The 22,181-nt window shown below is 55.6% G+C and overlaps 1 protein-coding gene across 1 annotated transcript; it reads left to right on the top strand.

The window, feature by feature from the left end:
* Positions 1 to 2,685: 2,685 nt before the first annotated feature.
* Positions 2,686 to 15,555, top strand: MRGPRD (MAS related GPR family member D). The gene is given in 6 exon segments (XM_047823309.1): positions 2,686 to 2,738; positions 11,734 to 12,055; positions 12,057 to 12,684; positions 13,191 to 13,429; positions 14,938 to 15,062; positions 15,465 to 15,555. Coding segments are annotated over 6 exon segments (1,458 nt in total).
* The last annotated feature ends 6,626 nt before the right edge of the window (positions 15,556 to 22,181 follow it).

The following is a 22,181-nucleotide window of genomic DNA, read 5'->3' as shown; positions in this document are numbered from 1 at the left end:
AACGGAGGCCCTGAGCGTCACGGGAATCCACCCTGGAACTGTCTGGAGCAAGGGGTCTGGCCATCCTCCCCCGACAACCTCTGGTCGGCAGCGTTCAGCGAGCGGTGTCAGCGTCCCTGGGGAGGAGCTCGCAAGCCACGAGTAACACTTGTCTCCCTGCCCCGCCCCCCAGCGGTTACCAAGCCCGACTTTCTACCACCACGGGCTATGCGGGCTACGCGGGGTGGGCGGGTGAAGGGGCCGGGGTTTGGGCTGCGGGCCGAGCTTTCCCTGGCGATCAGCCAGCCGACGAGCGCACTCCTAGACGACGCAAAGGGGCCAAATTTGGAAAGTCAGGAGCAAGCCCCAGAGGGACAGGGGGCTGCCACCTATAAGCTGTGGGGCATGGATTTTGTCACATACCGGGCACAGGCCTCAGGAGCTAAATCCCTGGTGACGCACGGGCAGCAGCAAGGTGGTCAGGAGGCAGCAGGGTGGCCCCGAAGGAGGGACATTCAGGGGAACGGCCTATCCCATGCACTGGGGACTATTACGGACGACATAGTAGGCGCAGCGGGCCCCGGGCTAAGAGCTCCACCTGCAAAACCAGTGAATCTTCTCAGCAGGGCTCCAAAGGACTGCCCGTTCGCACCCACTGTGGAGCCACAGTCACCCTCCAAAGGCTCAGTGGCCCCGTAAGCCCCCGCCAGCAAAGCACTGCGAGTTGGGGGTCCAGGGGCGCCGCGTGGAATAGACAGGACAGGCCCGTCACAGCCCGAGTTCAACCCAGGCCGGCCCATCGCTCAAGACCAAAGCCGGCGGGGGGGGCAGCTCAGGCCGAGGCCCAGGCTGCTGGAGGCCGAGGCGAGCGGGACATGGGAAAGGGACGCGTGTCCAACAGACAGCACAGCGCCCGGCCGGACAGCTGACGCCTCTTCCTGCCTTCGTCTCCCCTCTTAGTGAGAAGAAACGGAATGCCTCCCTGGCACCCGCCCAGCTCTCCCCGAGCCCCCGCCAGCTGTGGTTTCGAGATGATTGGGGTTGGGATCTTGGGCCAGAATTTTGAAGGGCGAGATCTTTTCACACATGCGCATCTCGGTTCAGGATCCTCCGCCAAGGCGACGGGTCTTTCCCAGGAGGCACGGGGTTCATCTGGAAGGTGGGACCAGGGGATGGGTCCGTTTATGGTCCCACAGAAGGGGAGAAGCCCAGCCCGAGGAAACAAGCCCTTTGACGTGCCGGGAAGCTGCAAAAACACGCTGCACAGATCTTCCCGAACAGGGGCAACTCAGAATGCGGGCAGAACTCGTAGGTTTGGGCCCAGCGGGCGCCGGACGGTAGCCAGTGGGGCCTAGAGAAAACAACAGGGCACAGTTCACAAAATGAAACCTCGTGGAAAGTTCTGCCCCAGTGAGTCAGGATGCCAGCGCGAAGTTTCCTGGCAATTCCAGGGAAGGCTTACCTACTCAGGAAGGTTTTGTGAAAAACAAAAATCTCTGTGACGGACTGAATTGCGGCCTAATTTCCACGCGATAAAATACACCCACGGAACGAACAGCGCGATGACCTTTGACACGGGTACGAAGGCCCACGTCCTCACCAAATCAGGACGTGGAATGTTTCCATCCTCCCCCAAGAGAACATTGCCATCGCCCCCCCCACGAAAATGTCCCGGTGCCCCAGAGCACCCAGCCCCACCCCGCGACGGCTCCGCCCGCAGCCGGAGACGGCCGCTCGCCTCTGCTTTGTGCCAAAGAGATTCCAGATCAGAGACCCGCTTCACAGGCAGATGTATTCGCTAACCGGCCACGCCTCTTGGTGACCAGTAAAGCAACAGAGGCCAAGCGTGATCCAGCTTGGGGTGGGGGTGGGGAAAGTGCGTGTGTGTGTTTAAGGAAGTCGACTGCCTCACCCACCAGGGACGCTCCAGAAATGATTTCCGCTTCAGATATAGCTGGATCTGGAGCCTCAAGTGATGTTCTCAAGGGTACCTCCCCTTCTCTCCCGCTTCGCGTTTATTCTCAACGAATAAACGAAACGGCCGGTAACCAGCAGCTCCTGTTTCCATCCCACAAATTCAGCAGCCCCCCGCGGACGGTCCCTTTCCTCGTAACTGTAAGACGAGTCCCAACGACTGTGCTCACTGGCCCGCAGAGCCCCACACCGTCCCCCAGAGTGGGGCCTGGGGGTGGCGAGGGGGGCAACTCACCCAAACCCCACAGGCTGAAAGCAGGGAAGAGGTGTGAGCTCAAGGGAAAACCTGGGTGTGTCGGCAGCAGGAGACGCGGACAGGCAAGGTGGCAAGCAAGGGCCGTGGTCCTCCTGGACACCACCACACTCCCTTCCTCCCCACAGATGATTTTAAATGCTCCTACCCAAAATCTGTAGCTATACTGTGCGTTCTCCTCTCCCCCCAGAAGAGAAAGAGTCCAAAATCAATTCCAGGGACTGCCTCCCCACCACTGAGCCCAGGATCGGTGGGCTGTTTGCGTCTCTCTCCTCCGGATCCGGAGATACGTCCTATGACAAATGATCGCCACCCTCAAGACGCACAAGTCACGGCAGAATGACTGTGATCCTTTCAAAATCCCATTTGGGAAAGGAAAGAACAGCAACCACACGCAATCGGCCCATAGGGTATTCCATACTGGACGGGAAGCAGTAAGGGTGTCGGGCAGCCAGCCAGCATGCTAGCCAGAATCCAAGATGGCGCCCATCATCCACTTCCTGGTATTCCCAGCCTCATGTAACCCCGTACTGTGAGCGCGGACTGGACCAGGAAACTTGCTTCTAACCAACAGAATGGAGCAACAATAATTAGAGATTGTGACATCCATCTTGCCAGCAGACTCTCCCCGCCCCCGCTGGCTTTAATGAAGCAAGCGGCCATATTGTGAACTGCCAAACTAGAGATCTCCCCATGGCACGGAGCTGAGGGCAGCTTCTGGCCAACAGCCAGCAAGGAACTGAAGCCCTCAGTCCAACGGCCAGTGAGGAGCTTAATCCTGTCAACACCCACGTGAGCTTGGAAACTATCTTTCCCCAGCTGAGCCTCTTGGTGAGACCCCCCAGAGCCTGCATCCCAATGGTAGATGTTTGAAGGCTTTGGCTCTGGCCCTACAGGGTGAGCCATCTGGTGCCGAGTTGGGGGAATCTCTGACGACGCAGCCCTCCAAACTCTGGCTTTTTTTGTTTTTTAATTTTCTTTCCCTGTTATTTTGTTTCCGTCAGCTCCCTGAGCTAGCAACCAAAACCAGATCCCGTGGGGCACCTGGGTGGCTCGGTCGGTTAGGCTTCTGATTCTGGATCTCGGCTCAGGTCATGATCTCTCGGTTTGTAGCATCGAGCCCCGCGTGGGGCTCTGTGCTGACAGCATGGAGTCTGCTTGGGATTCTCTCTCTCCCTCTCTCTCCCTGCCCCTTCCCTGCCCGTGCTTGCTCGCTCTCTCGCTCTCTCAGAACAAGTAAATAAACTTTAAAAAACAACCCAGATCCCCTGTTGAGTCATGGTCCTTGAAGCCAAAGCCTACTGCAGGGTGCGCCATCATTCCGTGTCAAAGACGCCGCTGTCCCCCTGGCCTCAGAGGATGACCTCCGCGAGACCGCAGAGCGTGAAAACAATCGCTTTGGGTGGAGAAGCGGAACCCGTCTGCCTCCTGATGCGCACGGCCTGACGTGCCCGGCGGGGTTGAACAGTCCTCACCGTCACCCCCAGAGCCCGGCCACACTGCAGGAGAGGGCTTGTGACACGCCTCTTCCAGGCACGGGTGTCCCCACCGGTTAGGATTCTTGGCTGCAAGTGACGGAATCCCCACGGAACGCAGAGTCACATGACCGGCTCGCATCACTGAGAGGTCCAGGTGTGGAAGGGGGTCCAAGAGCACCTGGTCTGGACACCCGGATCCAGGGTTCACGTCGATCAACCCGTAATTAATCAAGAAACATGAGCCATTTCTGTACCTGCCAGGCACTGTTCTGGGCACAGAAGGGTCACGAACGTGAGAATTTCTGCCTTCCGGAAGCTCGTGTCTTCTTGGGTGGCCTGAATGTGTCTCTGGGTCTGAGGCCCTGTGTTTCTGTCCTGGCCCGACCTCAGGCTATGCCTTGCCCCCTGGAGGTCAGAGTCCACCACGGCCCCAGCTCAGCAAGACCCGAATAAGGGCCTGGGCTGGTCCAACTCTTCCTCTGAGACCAGGAGGAGCACAGCAGAGGACCCTGTCCTAAGTCACCTGTTAGTGACATATGGGGTTGGGGACCGTTCCAGCATCTGACCTCCCCACCTTTCCTTTCTCCCCTCACATTTCTTTCCAAAGCCGAGGCCCAAAGTCTCCCACACCTACCTCGCCTTCTCGTCAGCACGACAGCTCCAGGCCTCAACCACCGGCCACCCGCCGTGTGCAGTCCCCCCAGCACCTGCCGGGTCCCGCGGGTCACCTGGCACACCAGGGGACACAGGGGCGAGGTCAGCCTCCACCCTGCCCTGCGGGGGACTCAGTTTTATGTGGGGAAAAGGTCACCAATCAGGGCCGAATTGATCCCCTCCCTCTTGCCTCGTGTGGCAGACGAGATGCATCACCTCCGATTCCCGCCAGGAGGGGACACAAGCTGGAAGGGATTCCATGAATTCCAGGGAGGACTTGCACACTCGGAGGGGTCACCACATCACACAGCTCCCCAGCTAGTAAGTGGCAAGACTCGGACTTGAGATCGGGTCCTGGACTCGGGGGCCAGGGTTCCCTCCTTTGCACCGTCAGAGTCTCTCCCCGCGCGGACAGCTGTGCGGGCATAATGGGCTCTCTCCCGGCCTCTTCCCTGCACAGACCAACATTAACTCCAAGATGACGGGGCCTGCTGATGCTCTGAGGTCTCTGTGGCTGTCCCACATGGGACAGAGAAGGAGGTTCTGCCAGGAGGGCACAGGAGAGGGGCGAACCTCCCACAGCTCCTTGTGGCCCCCAACCGCCTTCTCCTTTCCCTGGAGCCCGGGAGGCCACGCCCGACCGGGCCATCAGCCCCCAGCCTCCCGGTGGGTGGGGCAGGTACCTTCTGACATTTCTTTTTTAATTTTTTAAAAATATTTGGGGCGCCTGGGTGGCGCAGTCGGTTAAGCGTCCGACTTCAGCCAGGTCACGATCTCGCGGTCCATGAGTTCGAGCCCCGCGTCAGGCTCTGGGCTGATGGCTCAGAGCCTGGAGCCTGTTTCCGATTCTGTGTCTCCCTCTCTCTCTGACCCTCCCCCGTTCATGCTCTGTCTCTCTCTGTCCCAAAAATAAATAAAACGTTGAAAGAAAAATTAAAAAAATTAATAAATAAAAATATTTATTTATTTTTGAGAGAGAGATAGAGAGAGACAGAGACAGAGCATGAGTGGGGGAGGGGCAGAGAGAGAGAGGGAGACGCAGAATCCGAAGCAGGCTCCGGGCTCCGAGCCGTCAGCCCAGAGCCCGTGGGGCTCGAACCCACGAACTGTGAGATCGTGACCTGAGCCGAAGTCGGACGCTCGACCGGCTGAGCCACCCAGGCGCCCCCCTTCTGGCATTTCTACCTCAAGCTCCCCTTCCAGCACCTCAGAGGGAGCAGAGTGAAGGTTCTTGGGGCTTCGGGGGCAGAGGACTCCTCTGAGGCGGGGTGGGGAGCACCCAGGGACAGCTCAGAGCAGCCCTGAGCGGGTTCGGGGCCAAGCGGAGACGCCCCCAGGCACCGGAGCCGGGAGGGGCAGGCTGCCCTTCCCGGAGAGCCGAGCGCCACGCCAGGAGCAGGTGAGAGCCTCACGTTTTTACTGTCTGGGTGGCGGTGACAGGCGATACCTTGCAACTCGCCCCCTCCCCCCACCCCCGGGCGAGAGTCCCCCCTCTGCCAGGTGCAGCTGGATGCCGGGGCGTGCCTCGACTTCTCTGGGCCTCCGAGCCGGCACCTTCCAAACAGGATGGGCTAATAAAGCCTAGGTGACAACCCTTCAGAGTGGTGACCCGGGGGCGTGCCAAAATCATGTCTTCTTTACCATTCGGAGCTTTAAATTTTTTTTTTTTAATGGGTCTTTATTTTGAGAGAGCTAGAGCGAGCGGGGGAGGGGCCGAGAGAAGGGGAGAGAGAGAGAGAGAGAGAGAGAGAGAAGCCCGAGCGGGCTCCGCGCCGATGACACACAGCGCCACTCGGGGCTGGATCCCACAAGCCTCCAGGACCACGACCCGAGCTGAAATCAAGAGTCGGACGCTCCGCTGACCGAGCCGCCCGGGCGCGCCTTCCATTGGGATCTTTTAAAATGAGACTGCCTTACCGCCTCGTGTGTGTGACGTAGCGTGTGAAGTACAAAGAGAGATGGGCAAAGTTCGCGGGGAATGACACGCTTCCCTAAGTCTTCCGTGGTGTAGACCAAAAGTGAAACAAGGCGCGAGAGGACAGGGGTATGGAGGCTAGCGCATCAGAGACGAGACTGCAAACCATCACCGTCAGCAGAGGTCACCTGTGGAGAGGCTCCAGTCGACGCAGGCCTGCCCGAGGGGCGCACGGGCCCCGGACGCACCAGCTGGAACCCCGGGACAAGCCCATCGGGGAAAGGCGGCCGGGGCAGGAGAGCGCGTGCCCCCTGTCTGTTCTCAAAAGGACGCTAATCCTATCAGAGGGAGCCCCCGCCTCATGATGCCATTGACCCTGACTCACCCCTTACGGGCCCAGCCCCGACGGCCACACTGGGTGGGGCTTGGCGCTTCAACGGATCATTTGAGGGGGTCACAATTCAGTCAGGGGGTCCCTACCCAGAGGTGTCTGGACTGGGGGGAGGCACGGAGCTGGGGGGCCAGGGGCCGAAGGCCAGCAGTGTGCCTCCTGCCCTGTCCCGTCCCCTAGGCAGGTATACGCCTGCGTCCCCCCTTCCCAGGAGCGTGGCCCAAACACATCTCACTTCGTGTGGGGTTGTGTGGACTCTCCTTCGCCGAGCCCTGTGGTGGGCCACACCCAATCAGTAGCGGCTGCAGAGGGGGGCGTGTGTGAGGGTTCTGCTGGCCGTTGAGGGGCCGGCGGAACAGGGTCCCAGCCCCTGAAGGAACCCCAGACCGTCCTTCATGGCAAACCCTCCACCTGGCCTCTCCCAGCTGCCCCCCCCACCCAGCCTCAGTGCCTTCCCGCCCCGCCCCCCTGGGTCCCCTCTTTGTTAGGCACCCCGCCCAGAGGAGGGAGGAGGTAACTGTGTCTGTGGTGTGCTTCCTCTCCCGGACTGTAGTTCTGTGACGACAGGCCTTGTCTGTCGCTGTCTTTGCTGTATGTGTGTGCGTGTGCTGTGTGTGTGTGCATACGTGCTATGTGTATATGCGTGTTTGTACTATCCGCACGTGTCTATGTCTACGTATTATTTCCCGTGTGCATACACGTGGATTTGTGTGTGTTACGTACATACGTATGGAGCACCATGTATCTATCTGGCACACAGTGTAAGTTTGATAAATATTTTTTTAAGTTTATTTCTTCTTGAAAGAGGCAGAGACAGCACAAGCAGGGGAGGGGCAAAGAGAGAGAAGCCCAAGCAGGTTCTGCGCTGGCAGCACAGAGCCCAACCCGGGGCTCGAACTCACAGACCCTGAGATCACGACCTGAGCCGAAACCGAGTCAGACGCTTAGCCGACTGAGCCACCCAGGCGCCCCACGTCTGATAAGTACTATTTAAGCTCGTGTGGCATCGGAGGGAGGGCGTTCCGACCGTAATGACGGGGCCTCTGGGGGGTTGGAAACTGTGTGTTGTGGTACCCCTCTAGGAGGCCAGAGCCCAGGAAGTCCCCGCTGCTCAGAGAAGGGGGCTCTGCACAGAATGCCGCTAGGAGGGTCTCCCTGCTGGAGACCGCGGTGGGGGGGGAAGTGTGTGAGCAGAGCCGGGCACCGATCTCGGCAACTAAAGCCCCAGATCTGCCACATTCACAGGTACTGAGTTTACAGACACTCGCATGATGCCACATCTCCAAGCCAGCAGCGCCATCAAAAGCCTGGTCCTGGGCCAGAGAGATCCCGTGAGTCCCCCAACAGAAGCCAGTGCCAAATGTGCGGGAGCAAATCTAAGCGTTAAAAATGAAGGGGGCCACAACCTAACAGGTACGCTTGACCAGGGTAACAGGCTCATCTTGGATTGGTACCCACTTCCCAAAGTTTCAAAAAAGGTGAAGTAAAGAGAAAATGACAAAACTCATTGGTAGCAGGTCAAAATATTTGTAGTGTTGTGAAATGCGTTTCTAACTAATCCATGGAAATCTACATTTTAAATATTTTCAGTGGTTTTCCGTTTGTAAATACTTAGGCAAGAACATCAATGACGTCACTGCTTACCAAAACTCATGAAACGTCTAAAGAGATACTCAGTAGTACATCTATAACCCTAAATATTCATTAGAAACAGAAGAATGCTTGAAAATTGCCTAAGCACCCAATGCAAGAAGCTGAAAAAAACAATCACAAAGTAAATCCAAAGACAGTAGAAGAAATAAAAGCACCACTTAAGGAATTGGAAGCAAAAAAACAACAGAGATGATTTTTTGTTAAGTTCTCAAAAAAAGCAAACCTCTGGCAAATGGATATTTTATTTTATTTTATTTTATTTTATTCTATCTTATCTTATTTTAATATTTATTTTTGAGAGACAGAGAGATACAGTGAGAGCAGGGGAGGGGCAGAGAGAGAGGGAGACACAGAATCCGAAGCAGGTTCCAGGCTCTGAGCTGGCAGCACAGAGCCCGACGCGGGGCTCGAACTCACAAACCGTGAGATCGTGACCTGAGCCGAAGTCAGACGCTTAACCGACTGAGTCACCCAGGCACACCTGGATTTTTTAAAAAGCAGTGAGCCCACAAATTTAACATGGCAGATAGAATTGAGGTTTTAAAAATTAGAAGAGACGACCATGTGGAGTATTGACAGATTTATACCAATAAATGTGAAAACAGAAAGCACGAATTATTTTCCAGAAAAATACTACTACCTACTCTAACCCAAGAAGAGATTGAAAGTCTGAATAAACCTAAAGCATTAAATAAATTGGAGTTGCAGTTTTCTTTTTACAAAGCCATGCGTATCCACTAACACATAAAAATCGCCAGACCAGATGGTTTTACCTTCTGCCAAATCTTCAAAGAAAGATAATCCTTACATGATACAAATTGTTCCAGAGGGTAGAGAAAAAGGCAATCTCTCCAAGTCATTTTATGAAACCACTATAATTTTACAGCTTTGGAATAAAAAGACAAGGATAGCAGCAGAAGGGAAAATTACGTGCCAATTTCACTTAGGGACACGGGTTAAAATTTTCTAAATAAAATCAGGACGCCTGGTGGGGGGGCGGCGGGGAACCAGAGCAAACTAGAAATGGTCTATCCTAAAAACATAAGGATGAATAAACACCACGGAATGTATCACTATATATTTGCCACATGGACAAAAGGAAGAAAAAAAGAAGGCGATTAAGTAGATGCAGAAAGAAAAACTGTGATAAATTCCATTATTTAAGATGAAAAACTCTCAGACAACAAGGAAGGGAACTTTCTCACCTTGATAAAAGACAATACTACGAGCTCAGAGTACCCATCACATCTGATATAGAAACTTTAAGATTAGGGAGAAGACGAGTATGCCTAATTCCAACCATTGCTCATCAGAGAACTAGATGTTCTGGGCGATGCTATAAGACACGAAAAAGAAATTAGATGGATGAGGACAGCTGCACAGAAAAGCAAAACAGTCAACAGAAAACCAACAGCATGGTACAATAAACCAGCTCGTTTGCCTGATTAACAAAAACGACACAAAGCAACGGTGTCGCTCCACACCAGCAATAATCAAGAGAAAAATATAAATAGAGGCATTCCTATCTCCAGCCACAAGGGAGTAATGGCACTGGACCAGCCTTCCCACTCTAAACAAGCAGAAAACTGGAGAAAACATAAGACACAACTGTTTTCAGATATTGGACAAGAGGCATCCTGGGCATATGAACTCTGAGAGAAGACAAATATAAGAGGTGAACCCTGCGATCACCCCGGCTTTCTGCCGGTGGGGGCGGGGTGCTCTCTGGACAGTGTCACGGGAAGTGGGAAAAGTCAGGTGGAACTCGGTGGCCTCCCTCCCCGAAGGATCAAACTTCATGGAAACGGCCAAGAACAAGTACAGAGTGGCTGTCAGCTACACAACGCTCAGAGCGCACATGAAGCTATATATATATATATATATTTTTTTTTTTTTTTTAAACACACACACACACACACACACACACACACACACTGTAAAGAAACAGAGAAACCAGAATGGAGAGTTTTAAAAGAGTCCCATGTGTAAACGGGAACTTGACAAGTCAACAGGGAAAAGACAGGCTGCCTTGGAGACGGTTTTGGGAAAACTGGCTCATAATTTGGAGGAAAAATCGGGCTGTATCCTGTCTTTATCCCACATAAAAATAGTTCCAGCTGGATTCAAGAGCAAACTCTAAAAGGGAAAAAATATAAAAGTAACTAAGGAAAATATAAGAGGATATCTTTTTCATCCAGGGACATGGAATGACTTAATGATCCAAAAGCCACAACATTTCAGGGTGAAAATGTATGGGAGTTGATTGCATCAAAGTTGAGCGTATCTGGCCACTCACGTTCACCACAGATAAAGCCACCACACTGAGGCTAGCTCTCAGAGAATGACACCCGCGGTGTCTAACACCAGCAAGGATCCAGACTGCTGCAAATCAAGACGGAAAGGAAAGGGGAGGAAACCCAACTGAAAAATGGGCAATCACTGTGAACAGGCAGTTCGAGAAGGGGAGCCCTGGGGTGGCGGGTAAATGAAACAATACTCAACTTCACTGTCGTCAGTGAAGTGCAAATTTCAATGTCGGCAAAATCTACCGTGCCACCGTTGTGTTGGCAGTTAATGAGGAGAGTGTGTGATAGCGAGTCTTGGTGAAAGAATGACGAAATGGAATCCTTCCTGTGCCGCAGTGGAAATGAAACTGAAACAGTCATCCAGGGAGAGAAGCAGGAAATATTTAGTGAAGCCAGGCATGCACAGGTCCTGTGACCCAGAACCCCCACTCCTAGGACACCCCAGAAAAATCCTGAGCCGGGGCCAATGGGGCCAGGCATGAGCCTGTTTAACACAGCGTTTCAACGATCCTGGAAATGAAGAAATGGACAAGATGGGGCCAATGTACATTATAAAACAACAAACTACTTTTCCACACGGCCACCTGCAAATATCCTAAAAATGTACCGTTGAGCGAAGAAAAACTGCATAAATTCTAAATCACAACAACACCTGTGTACATTTAAAACACTTAGAGGCGGGGCAGTCGAGGCTCAGGTCACGCATGATCTCATGGTTCGCGGGATCGAGCCCCATCCATGCTGAGCAGGGAGCCTGCGTGGGATGCTCTCTCTCCCTCTCTCTGCCCTCCTTCACTCTCGCTCACATGCACCTGCATACTCTCTCTCAAAATGAATGAATGAATGCAGCTTCTCATTAAAAAAAAAAAAAAAAAACAGACTCATACAAGAGAGCCTCTAACTTGACAAAGTGCACGTTGAACAACTTCGGGTGCATGTTCCACGGTGGAGGGGGTGGGGGGTGGCAGAGCCAGCGGGGTGGGAGCCAGGGGAGCGGGGAAGGGGTCCAGCCTCCTGGTCATGGCTTCTTGCAAACAGAACCCGGGTGAGAGCCCCGAAGAAGGAAATTCAGAAGTCCCTCCGGGCCCGAGCGACACAGAACCTCATGCCGGTCCATCTTCCTGCCACAGGATGAACCAGACTCTGAACGGCAGCCAGATCCGAAAGGCCACCGCAAGCCACCCCGGGGCGGACCCGCTGGCCGTGGCTCCCGTGGTGCTGAGTGCCCTGGCCGTGTGCACCTGCTCGTGCAGCATAGCGGGCATAGCGGGCAATGGCATGGTGGTCTGGCTGCCGGGCTGCCGAGCGCAGAGGACCCCCTTCTGCACGGACGTCCTCCACCTGGCCGTGGCCGACCTCCTCCTCCTGCTCTGCACGGCCTCCATGCCCACTCTAGACACCCCCCTGCTGGCCCGCGAGGTGCTGCAGAGAACAAAATACCCGCTGGCGGCCCATCAGCGCACAGCGCTGCCTCTCTGTCCCCTTCCCCATCTGGTACAAGCGTCACCGGCCCCAGCACCTGCCGGCCGTCACGCGAGCCCTGCTCTGGGCGCCGCCCCTCCTGATGAACGCGCTGGCCTCTTTCTTCTGCGGCAAGTTCTGGCACCTCTGGGAAGCGCAGTGTTTCGTGACGGACTCCGTCTTCCGCGTCCTCATCATCGGGTCCTTCACATGAGCGACGGTGATCCCGTCCAGCGCGACCCTCTTCACGCGGGCGCGGGGGAGCTCACAGCGGCGGCGGCGGCCTGCGCGACTGTCCGTGGTCATCCTGGCCTCCGTCCTGGTGTTCCTCGTCCGCACCCCGCCCCTGGGCATCCGCTGGTTCCTCCTCTACTGGCTGGACCTGCCCCAGAGGACGAAGACTCCGTTCTCCCACTCGGCGCGCCGGTCCTCGGCCGCGAGCAGCAGGGCCAACCCGGTCCTCTACTTCCCGGTGGGCAGCCGGGGCGGCCGGGGCCTGCGGGAGCCCCTGGGGGGCGCGCTCCACCGGGCGCTGAGGGAGGAGCCCGAGCTGGAGGGGAGGGAGACGCCGTCCACCGGCACCAACGAGGTGGGGGTCCGAGGGCCGCCGCGCCCTACGGGTGTGCGTGCCCACCCTGCCCGGTGCCTGTCTGGCCTGCCGCCGATGTCCCCAAAGGCCCGCCTCTCGCCCCGTCGGGGTCCCTCTCCTCCATGCCAAAGCCCCCCCACAGCACTGCCTGTCCCGGGTCTCGCAACGGGACCCCGGGGGGAAGAAGGAATTCAATTTCGTTGTCTGCGGAGGACCTCCTGGTCAGAGGGCACATGTCAGCTTTGAGGCCTGGCTGTTGACGGCCGAGTCTCCGCAGAGGCTCTGCAAACAGGCAGCGGGCACCCATCACCCATCTGAAGGCGAAAGCACGCGCTCCCGGCCCCCTGCGCTCCCGGCCCCCTCCGCTCCCTACAATGACGTCTTTGTATGGGAGGCAGGATGTGCTTCCCGTGACCTTGTGGCCGGACGCTGGGCCTTGGGCATGTGCCGGGGCCACCAGCTGACCACAGGGGCGAGGGCCCTGCTCCGCCTTCCACTAGGTGTCCTGCCGACCCCCTCCGTGACCGCCGTCTGCAGCCGGTCCACTGTGTCCGTCGCTGATCAAACTCCTGCTGGCCGTGAGCCATGAGACTGCCGCATCCTTCACGTGGCCTTGGCCAGCACTTGACCCCTGGCTTTTGCCTTTGGGTCGCCTTGCAACACTGTCCCTGGCAACCACGGCTGGTCTGTTTGCTTTCTTCCGGGAGGAAGCTGGCTGGAACCAGGAGAGCCTGTGTCTGGCCTCACTGGAGATTGGAGATGCACAGTCGACCTTGGTGAGGCTGTGCCCTGGGAGCTGGGGGGGGGGGGGGGGGGGGGGGAGGGGGGAGAGGGGGATGTGCATCCTGGAGGCAGCTTCATCCCACAGACCCGCATGGCCAACAGAGCAAGAGTCTGTACCCCGATTGATTGCCCCTGCCACATTGTTGGAAACACTTCTCCCCTTGTTGGGCTTTGGCCCTAGAGAAAATTCGGGACACACGTCAGCATGCTTCCTCCCTCACCTCCCCCCTTTTATTCCCTCCGTCTCCTGGTTCCAGAACAAAGAGTGGACACTTGTGTTACTTTTCCTACCGTGCAGTGTCCAGCCTTGTGGCTGGGGAGCCTGGGCGGAAAGGGCACGTGACAGGTGGTCCCTGCGGAGCCTTCTGGAACAGTTCCCCATCTCGTCCCGAAAGACAGGCTGCAAGCCAGCCGGGACGCAGTTCCCGTCCTCAGAAAGGAAGAGAAAAGGCGTGAATAATCTATAGCCTGTCGCCCCGTGGCAGCAGATCTCCAGGTCTGTGCCCCCCTGTCGCAGGAGGCAGGAGAGTCCTGGGAGTGAGGTGCGTATGTGTCTGGGCCTGGGATCCACGGCCCCGGCTCCCCCTGGGCACTCACTGACCTGAGCCAGAAGGAGCGTGTGAGCTCGGAGCGGCCCTCGGTTTCCTGGGTCACCTGCCTTCCCACCTCGAGCCAGCCCCCCAAGTCTGCGTGCCCCAGGGAGGCCTGTGGGGTGGGCGGCGGTCCTTTATCAGTCACTGCAGCCATCTAAGGGAGCACCCAGTACCGGTACTGGCCTTGCATGCCATTAGCACTCAGTAAGTGCTCATGCGGCTAATAACCGACACCTGTCCGGTGCTGTATAGCAGGGGCGCTCAGAGAAGCCAAGTTTTGTCCAGCGTCACATGGCCAGTGCTCAACCCGCACGTCTCCACCACAAACCCCATTGCTCCGTGGTCCTTCTCCGAACACGGCAGTGACAGTGGCCGGTGAGAAGCAGATGGTTGATGACGAGGACAACCTCGCCCCTTCGGGGCAGCTGCACGTGGGAGGGGAGGAACCCTGGAGATCGCTCACGCGGTCACGTTTCGGTGCCACTGTCAATACGGTGCATCACCTGGGGCCGCGGTCACCTTCTACCCCGACTTCTCCTCCGTCTCTCTCCGCCTCAGGCCAGGCGGCACCGGTGGGGCCACAGGTATTGGGGGGTCCGGCTAAGGAGAGGTTGAGCCTGCAGCCTGGGCTTCGTGGGGGCACAGGGGTGCGGTTCGCGGTCGCCTCTGCGTGTCATTAGGCCATCGTGAGCCGAGCACCACAGCCATGTGGCGGTAGCGGCTCGTGGAGAAGAAACAAGATTGGGCACGCGCAGGACCAGAAGCTCGTCTGTGGGAAAGGCCTCCAATCACCGGACGCAGAAAACTGGATAGGTTCTCACCTGTTGGGACTCTGCCCGATCCCACAGCACGTGTGATCAGAAAACACGCCGTACCCTCTCTTTTGACGGGAAATGTGCGAAACACAGTGTCTCCGACGTCCTGCCTTTGGAGGCCTGATCGGGAGCCAGAGCGTGAACTACAAAGATGTCCACGCGTACGGGTGCGTGTTTCATGCGCCCCGGCTGTCAGTGCTTTTCAATGAAAGTGATCGGTGAGTTCTCTTGATCGGTGAGTTCTCTCTCTGTTTTCTCTACAGAGAACACTACCAAATCTGCAGGAGCGAGAACTCTGGGGCCACGGGGTTGGGGCCGGGTACGGGAGGTGAACCTCGCCTCCGCCACATGCTGCCGTGCGGTCTCTCTAATTCTTTAGTCGTGCATCTCGGAAGCGGGAAAAATACACGTGCCCGTCTCGTGGGTTTGCCGAGGGGTTGACGAGGCGATCATGTTGGGTTCGGCTCTATCTGGCACACAGCCAGGACGCAGGGGTCGTCACTATTTTTGTGCATGGACCTTTGGGAGAATCGGAGGCGGGGGGTTGCTACGCAGCCTCCGGTCCCATTCCTGAGGAGCCCGCAGCTCGCTGTTGGGGGACTGTCTGTTCCTCATTGTAGGAAGATGTGGCTCATCAGGAAGTCCACCCCTCCAGAGACCCTGGGTTTCTCTGCGTCTTTCTACTGGTCCCCACGGCCCCAGGACATGTAAGGGGCTGGCCTGGGACCTAGCGGGCCAGGCCGACTCTGTCCCAGGACTCTGAATTTTGGGCAGCAAAACAAGACAGGAGAAGCATCTGGAAACCATCCATCTGGTGGCAACCTGACGTTGCCCTGAGATCTTGTTCTGATGCCTACTCTGCTCAGATGCCAGGTTTTCCAGTCTGTGTGTTGATTACGGAGGCTCTTCCGCATCTTTCCAGCTATTTCTATCTACTACTTAACTTGGCCACAGTGGGGGCCTGCTGCCTGCAACCACGGACACAAGAACCATCAGCAAGAGCGTTGCGCGTGCGGACCCTCTGGTTAGTAAACGCGGGGAACTGAGAACAGAGACCCCATCCCCACCCCGCCCGGCCGAGATCGTGAGGCCCGTAAAGCTTAAGCCACAGGACTGTTCCAGCCTCCGTCCTGGAAGGGGGTCCTGCAACGTGTTCAGGTGGCTGTCTGCAGCTATGACGGTGCCCCCGTGGCACCCAGGACACGAAGGAGGTAGGGGTGGAGGAGAAACGTAAAGGCCAGAAGCCAGTCTGTGGGGGATTCATCCAATCAGATTCGGACCATTGTAAGGGGAAGAACCCGTTCTCAGGGCTTTGAAAATTCGGCAAACAACCAGAAAAGCAGGACAGATGTCATCAGAGCGGGTGCCAAGCACTTCAGAGTTCTCAGTGGGTATGGGTTCTCTTCTCGTGTGCTTTAGTGCACACGCCGACTGGGCTTTTCCTTTGAAAGAGCTGAGCACAGGGGCGCCTGGGTGGCTCAGTCGGTCAAGCGTCTGACTTCGGCTCAGGTCGTGATCTCACGGCTTGTGAGTTCGAGCCCCGCGTCGGGCTCTGTGTCTCCCTCTCTGTCTGCGTCTCCTCTGCTCGTGCGCTCTCTCTCTCTCTCTCTCTCTCTCAAAAATAAACATGACAAAAATAAAAAGTGAGATAAAATAAAGAGCTGAACACAAGGCGGGATGGGCTCTCCTCACAAAGCCGCTCAAGTCCTCTGCTGTGGGTACAATGACATTCTCAAGACTCCAAGCTACATTTTGGAGCTGAAAGGAAAGCATGGATTGCAAACAAAAAGAAAAGATTTTTCAAATTTGGAGGCATATTTTGGAATATTTCCCCCCAAAGAGTGAGAATTTATAAGCTTCTGATTTAAATGGGTAAGAAGGGGACCTTCTTTGGTTATCTCTAATCTTGTTTATTTGTGAACAATTAAGAGAAAGTTCAGATTAAAATTAATGGACTAGGTGGGGGGCCCAGATGGCTCTGTTGGTCGAATGTCCAACTCTTGATTTCAGCTCAGGTCATGATCTCTTGGTCACGGGCTTGACCCCAATGACAGTCTCCGTGCTGGGTGTGGAGGCTGCTTGAGATTCTCTCCCTCTCTCTTTCTCTCTTTCAAAAATTAATTTAAAAAAAAATGAATGGACTATGAGACAGAAGGGGTAAAGATAAATATTGAAGTCAACAGCCATAAGTTTGCAACTGAGAACTGAATTTAACCCAAAGTAATTCACCAAGAGGGAGAGATCCTTTTGGAAAAGAAGAAATCAAGAGCCTACTGGATTTCTGATAATCCGGTTAATGATAATCTCCTAACACACTGGGAAATATTTACGTTCTGTGCCAATTTAACATCAGCGACGGCAGCTGAAAGTCGTAAGTCACCACGACAGCAAGGAAAGGGAGAAGAAAACTATCAACGAGCATCATCCATTTCAGATTAACCGCCATACAAGAAAACTGGACGTGCCCTGCAACTTTACTATCCGTGCATGAAAAACAGGACAGAAGATCTTCCCAGAGTTGATAACAGTCCTAAAAATGTGCAGAACCTTACCAAGAATGAGTTATGAAACTACGAAAAATCTCTTAACTATTAATAACACAAGACAATTTTGGGGGTCGCCTGAGCGGCTCAGGTGGTTAAGGGTCCGACTTCGGCTCAGGTCATGATCTCACCGTTCCCACTTCCCGAGTTTGAGCCCCGCGTGCCCTGTGTCGACAGCTCAGAGCCTGGAGCCTGTTTCAGAATCTGTGTCTCCCTCTCTCTCTGCCCCTCGCCTACTCGTGGGCACATGTGGGCGAACTTTCTCTCTCTCTCTCTCTCTCTCTCTCTCTCTCTCTCAAAAATAAACATTAAAAAAATAATCAAAAAAATAACACAAGACAATTTTTGATCGACCGTGCTAAAAAAAAAATGAGCTCTCTCTCAGTTCTCTTTCTGGAAATCTTTCAAAACTGCGGACATATGAAAAAGCTATCAAAGAGCGTGCAGCAAAAAATGGGTAGAAAAAAACAGTGCATCTGTTTTTCTGTGTTTCGCATTATTTGTGGTACTTGTCGCCTTTAAAAATCGACAGTCTGGTGCGATTTCTCTTCCCGCTTGAAAGACCTACTCATCGTTGGATCTAACTTTGAATTTACGATTTTGTGTTCTTTCTCAGAAGGGGTGTCCCCCTCTTGTTGATAAGCTTTGGTCCCCACAAAATCTGTCCCTGGATGGAGGACAGAGGAATTCCCAAATTCCACTCTGGCCACTGCCAGAGACCCCCCCCCCCCCCCACCGAGAGTCGGCGGGAGCCCCGGGACCACAGGGCAGGGGGGTTACTTCTGGAGGACAGGATACCTCAGGACAATTCAAATCTCTGATTTCTTGATGTGAGATCCGGACTGAAATTTAGGGACCCTCTAGGTCAGTGCTGAAAGAAATTTTTTTTTGGTAGCCGGGAGGCCGAGACTGACCTGGGGGAACCACAGAAAAACAAAACTCACGATGCGCTCTGGCAACTGGCTGAATCAGAACATCCGTCGGATTCACACTTCATGGGTCTGTTATTCAGCCAAAGGGCAGGTGCTGACCCCGAAAAGCCAAACTCTGTGAAACCACCCACGGGCTTCTCCCGCCGAAAGGTTTCCCTCCTCCCCCGTCTGGGGAGGCCTCCAACCTCCCCAGGCCTCTGTTGCAGGAAATCATAATCCTCCCGCCTCCCCGGCGTGGTCATCCCTGCCTTGGACCAGCCCCCGACCTGAGCCAGGCCGGGACTCCGTACTCCGTATGAGTCAACTTCCCGCTGATCTGCGTAGGAATGGGTCTGGAGGAACGCTTAACCGAGGAGGGCACAGAGCCCCTCAAGACCCAGTGGGATGTGGCCGTGCGCATGGACCCGTGCCACACCCTGCTTCGGATGCTGTGTCTCCTTCTCTCTCTGCCCCTCCCCTGCTCACGTTCTGTCTGTCTCTCACTCTATCTCTCCTGCACAGATAAATAAACATTAAAAAACTTCTTCCATAAACAAAGGGAAAAGAACACTTCAGACCTACCTTCTGAGCAACTTTCAAGTTCACGATACGGTACGGTTAACTCTGTCACCACACGGGCATCACACCTCCAGGACTTACTCGTCTTATAGCTGGACGCCTGGGCCCCTTGACCAACACCCCGCAGCCCCCAGAGCCACCAGTCTCCGCTCCGCTCCTGGGAGTTCAACGCGTCTGGGTTCCACGTGTACGTGCGGCCACACGGCACTTGGCTTTCTGTGCCTGACTCGCTTCGCACGATGTCTTCCAGGTTCAAACATGTCGCAAACAGTAGGATTTCCTTCTTTTCGTGGCCGAACCATATTCCCCACGTACCCCATTTTTAAAACGCATTCGTTGAGGCGCCCGGGTGGCTCAGTCGGTTGAGCCTCCGACTCTTGGTTTCAGCTCAGGTCACGATCTCACGGTTCCAAGGTTCAAGCCCCGCGTGGGGCTCCCCAGCGCCAGTGCAGAGTCTGCTGGGGATTGTTTCTGCCTCTCTATCTGTCCCTCCCCAGCTCGCGCTCTCTCTCTCTCTTTCTCAAAATAAATACACAAACTTCAAACAAGTTAAACTAAAACAAGATCCATTCGTCTACCCACGGACACCTGAGATGTTTCCACGTCTCGGCCGCTACAAATAACGCGATGATGAACGTGGATGCAGGCACCAATCTGAGATGCTGATCTCATCTCCCTCGGGCACATTCCCAGAAGCGGGATTGCTGGATCGTAGGAAGTCCTAGTAGTTTTAATGTTTTGAGGAACCTCCTCGTGGTTTTCCTCAGTGGCGGCTCCTGATGAGCGGGGGGAAGGGGGCGGATAACGTGGCATCTTCAGCCACAGAAGCCAGAGGGGCCCCTTCCTGCAAACACTTCATTTCCTCGCCTCACACAACTATGGGGTGTAGACATGGCCCTCACTGGGTTCAATGGTGTCCCCCCAAAAATTCACGTTCACCTAGAACCTCAAAACGCAATCTCATTTGAAAATAGGGCAAGGAGAGGTCACACCAGATCGGGATGGGCCCTAAACCCAATGACTGACGTCCTTACAAGAAGGTCGTGTGAAGAGTCACAGAGACACAGAAAGGAGAGGCAGAGCCTGGGGTGATGCGACCACAGCCAAGGACGATGAGGACAGCTGGCGGAGGGCTGGGGGAGCCACCAGCAGCCGGGACAGAGGCTTCGAGCAGATTCTTGCCTAGGGCCTCCAGAGGGAACCACCCTTCCGACACCTTGGTTGCAGACTTCTGGCTTCCAGAACCACAAGAAAATGAATTCCCGGCATTTAAAGCCCCAGATTTGTGGTCCTACGCTGTGGCTGCCCCAGGGCACCGACACGGGACCTCAGGACGCCCAGTTAACCTCAGAGAGAAGGCCCCCTGGGCCACTCCCACCCTGCTCTCCGGGAGCCAATAATTCGGCGGTTCCCTGACCTGCTTCTCATCAGTGTCTTTCTGTTTGTTTTCTCTCCTTTTTTCCTGAAGTCAGACAGGGCTGATTAGGACTATCTCTTATTCTTGTCATTCAAGCAACTGCCTAAGTAAAGACGCCTGAGGCTGCGGGAACAGAACTGAAAGTCAAAATGGACAAAAGGGAAAAGCAATGTAGTGGTTCGGTATAACTAAAAACTTGAAAACGTATCGTGGCTTCAGGCACGGGTGGATCCAGGTGTCATCGGGACACACCGCTGGGCACTTCACTCCCTGCCCACTCGTTGCTGGCATAATGGGTCTCCCTTCTCAGACCTCCCTTCTGCCTTGTCCGGCAACCCCAGAAGGAGAGACCTTTCACCACAGAACTCCCGGGACTGACCCTTCTTGGATAAATTAGATTCTAGTTCTACTGAACTGGAGAGATACCCCTCTTCCCAAAGTAACTACACGGCCAAGAGAATGGGATATGCAGACCGTCCCAGCTGGGAGAGTGTTACACTCAGAGGGACCAGATGTGCGGCCGGGATTCCCCGCTGACAAACACTCAGGTCTGGTCTTGGTGAGAGCGCTCGGACCAGGCCGGCCACGCCTGGGATCTGGCGGGGCGCCAACCCCCTTAAAAGCGGGGTTGCCTTGTGGAGTATACACGGTCCATCACCTCCTTGGGCGCAAATCAAAGCCAGCTCTCGGCCCTCCCACGGACACCGCAGGCCGTGAGGCCCCACCGCTCCCCAGCTCTTGGTTTCCCCGGGCCTGCATCCGGCTCAGCCCCCCATTTGCTCTTCCGGGGTGGGGCTGAGCTGAAGCTAACCTTCCAGTCGGATGTCGAAGAATGTGACAAACTGTGCGGACCATCGGTCGACGCGCTGCCCCCGAAAAATCAGGATGTCCCAGCGAGTGCAACGGCGCCCTTCACGCGTGCGAGGAGGGGGTGGCCGTTCGCCCAGAGTAGGACAACGGCCGGTGGGAATTCGGTGTAGCCCTGCAGTCACCCGGGGCCACCCCCCCTGCATTCCGGGTTGTGTGGGGGTAGCTGCTATAAAAGTCACTGCTGTATTTATGAGTTGGTGAGTTCCCTTGGGACTTGATTTCTGTTTCGCCGATAGGGCTCATCTGGCCCGTCCCGTCCCCAGGTCACAGCTGAGGGGACAGATGGCTCTTACAGCTGGGACAGTGCCCAGCTCCTCCGGCAGGAAGAGCTCACAGAGGGACTCCCCCAGGCTTGGTAGGACTCCCGCCTCTACTGGGTCCACCGCCCACCATGGGCTCAGACCACTGGACTCTCAGCCCCCCTCAATTGCTGACCCCAAAGAGAAAGGACCTCTCTCCACACGGCTTTATTATTCCTATTTTCAGATGGTTCAGCTTCCGGGATGCTGGCTTGGCTCTTGCGGGGGCCTTCCTGGAAACGCCCAGAAGCCTCTGAAATCCTGACCTTCCCCACCCATTTTTCCAAGGCTCTGTTGTGGGGTGCAATGCCCAGGTTGGAGTCCTAACCCCAGTACTTGAGAAAGGGACCCCGTTGTGAGATAGGGCCTTGAAAGACATGGCACCCTGATCAGGGCGGGCGTCCTTATGACAAGAGATCAGGACACAGACACGCACAGACCGGCGCCCCCGTGAGGACACAAAGGTGAGGACAGCCGCCCACACACAGACGCCTCAGGAGGACCCGCGTAAACTAGACCAAGCACACCTCTTCCCCAGTTAAAACCCACAGGCCGGGGCACCTGGGGGGCTCAGTCGGTTAAGCGTCCGACTTGGGCCAGGTCATGATCCCGAGGTTCGTGAGTTCGAGCCCCAGGTCGGGCTCTGCGCGGACAGCTCGGAGCCTGGAGCCCGCTTGGGATTCTGTGTCTCCCTCCCTCTCTGCCCCTCCCCTGCTCG

The sequence above is a fragment of the Prionailurus viverrinus genome, chromosome D1 (genome assembly GCF_022837055.1).
Source record: "Prionailurus viverrinus isolate Anna chromosome D1, UM_Priviv_1.0, whole genome shotgun sequence".
Classification (NCBI taxonomy): Eukaryota; Metazoa; Chordata; class Mammalia; order Carnivora; family Felidae; genus Prionailurus; species Prionailurus viverrinus.
The sequence above is the reverse complement of the archived record's forward strand: the minus strand, read 5'-3'. Positions and strand labels throughout refer to the sequence as shown.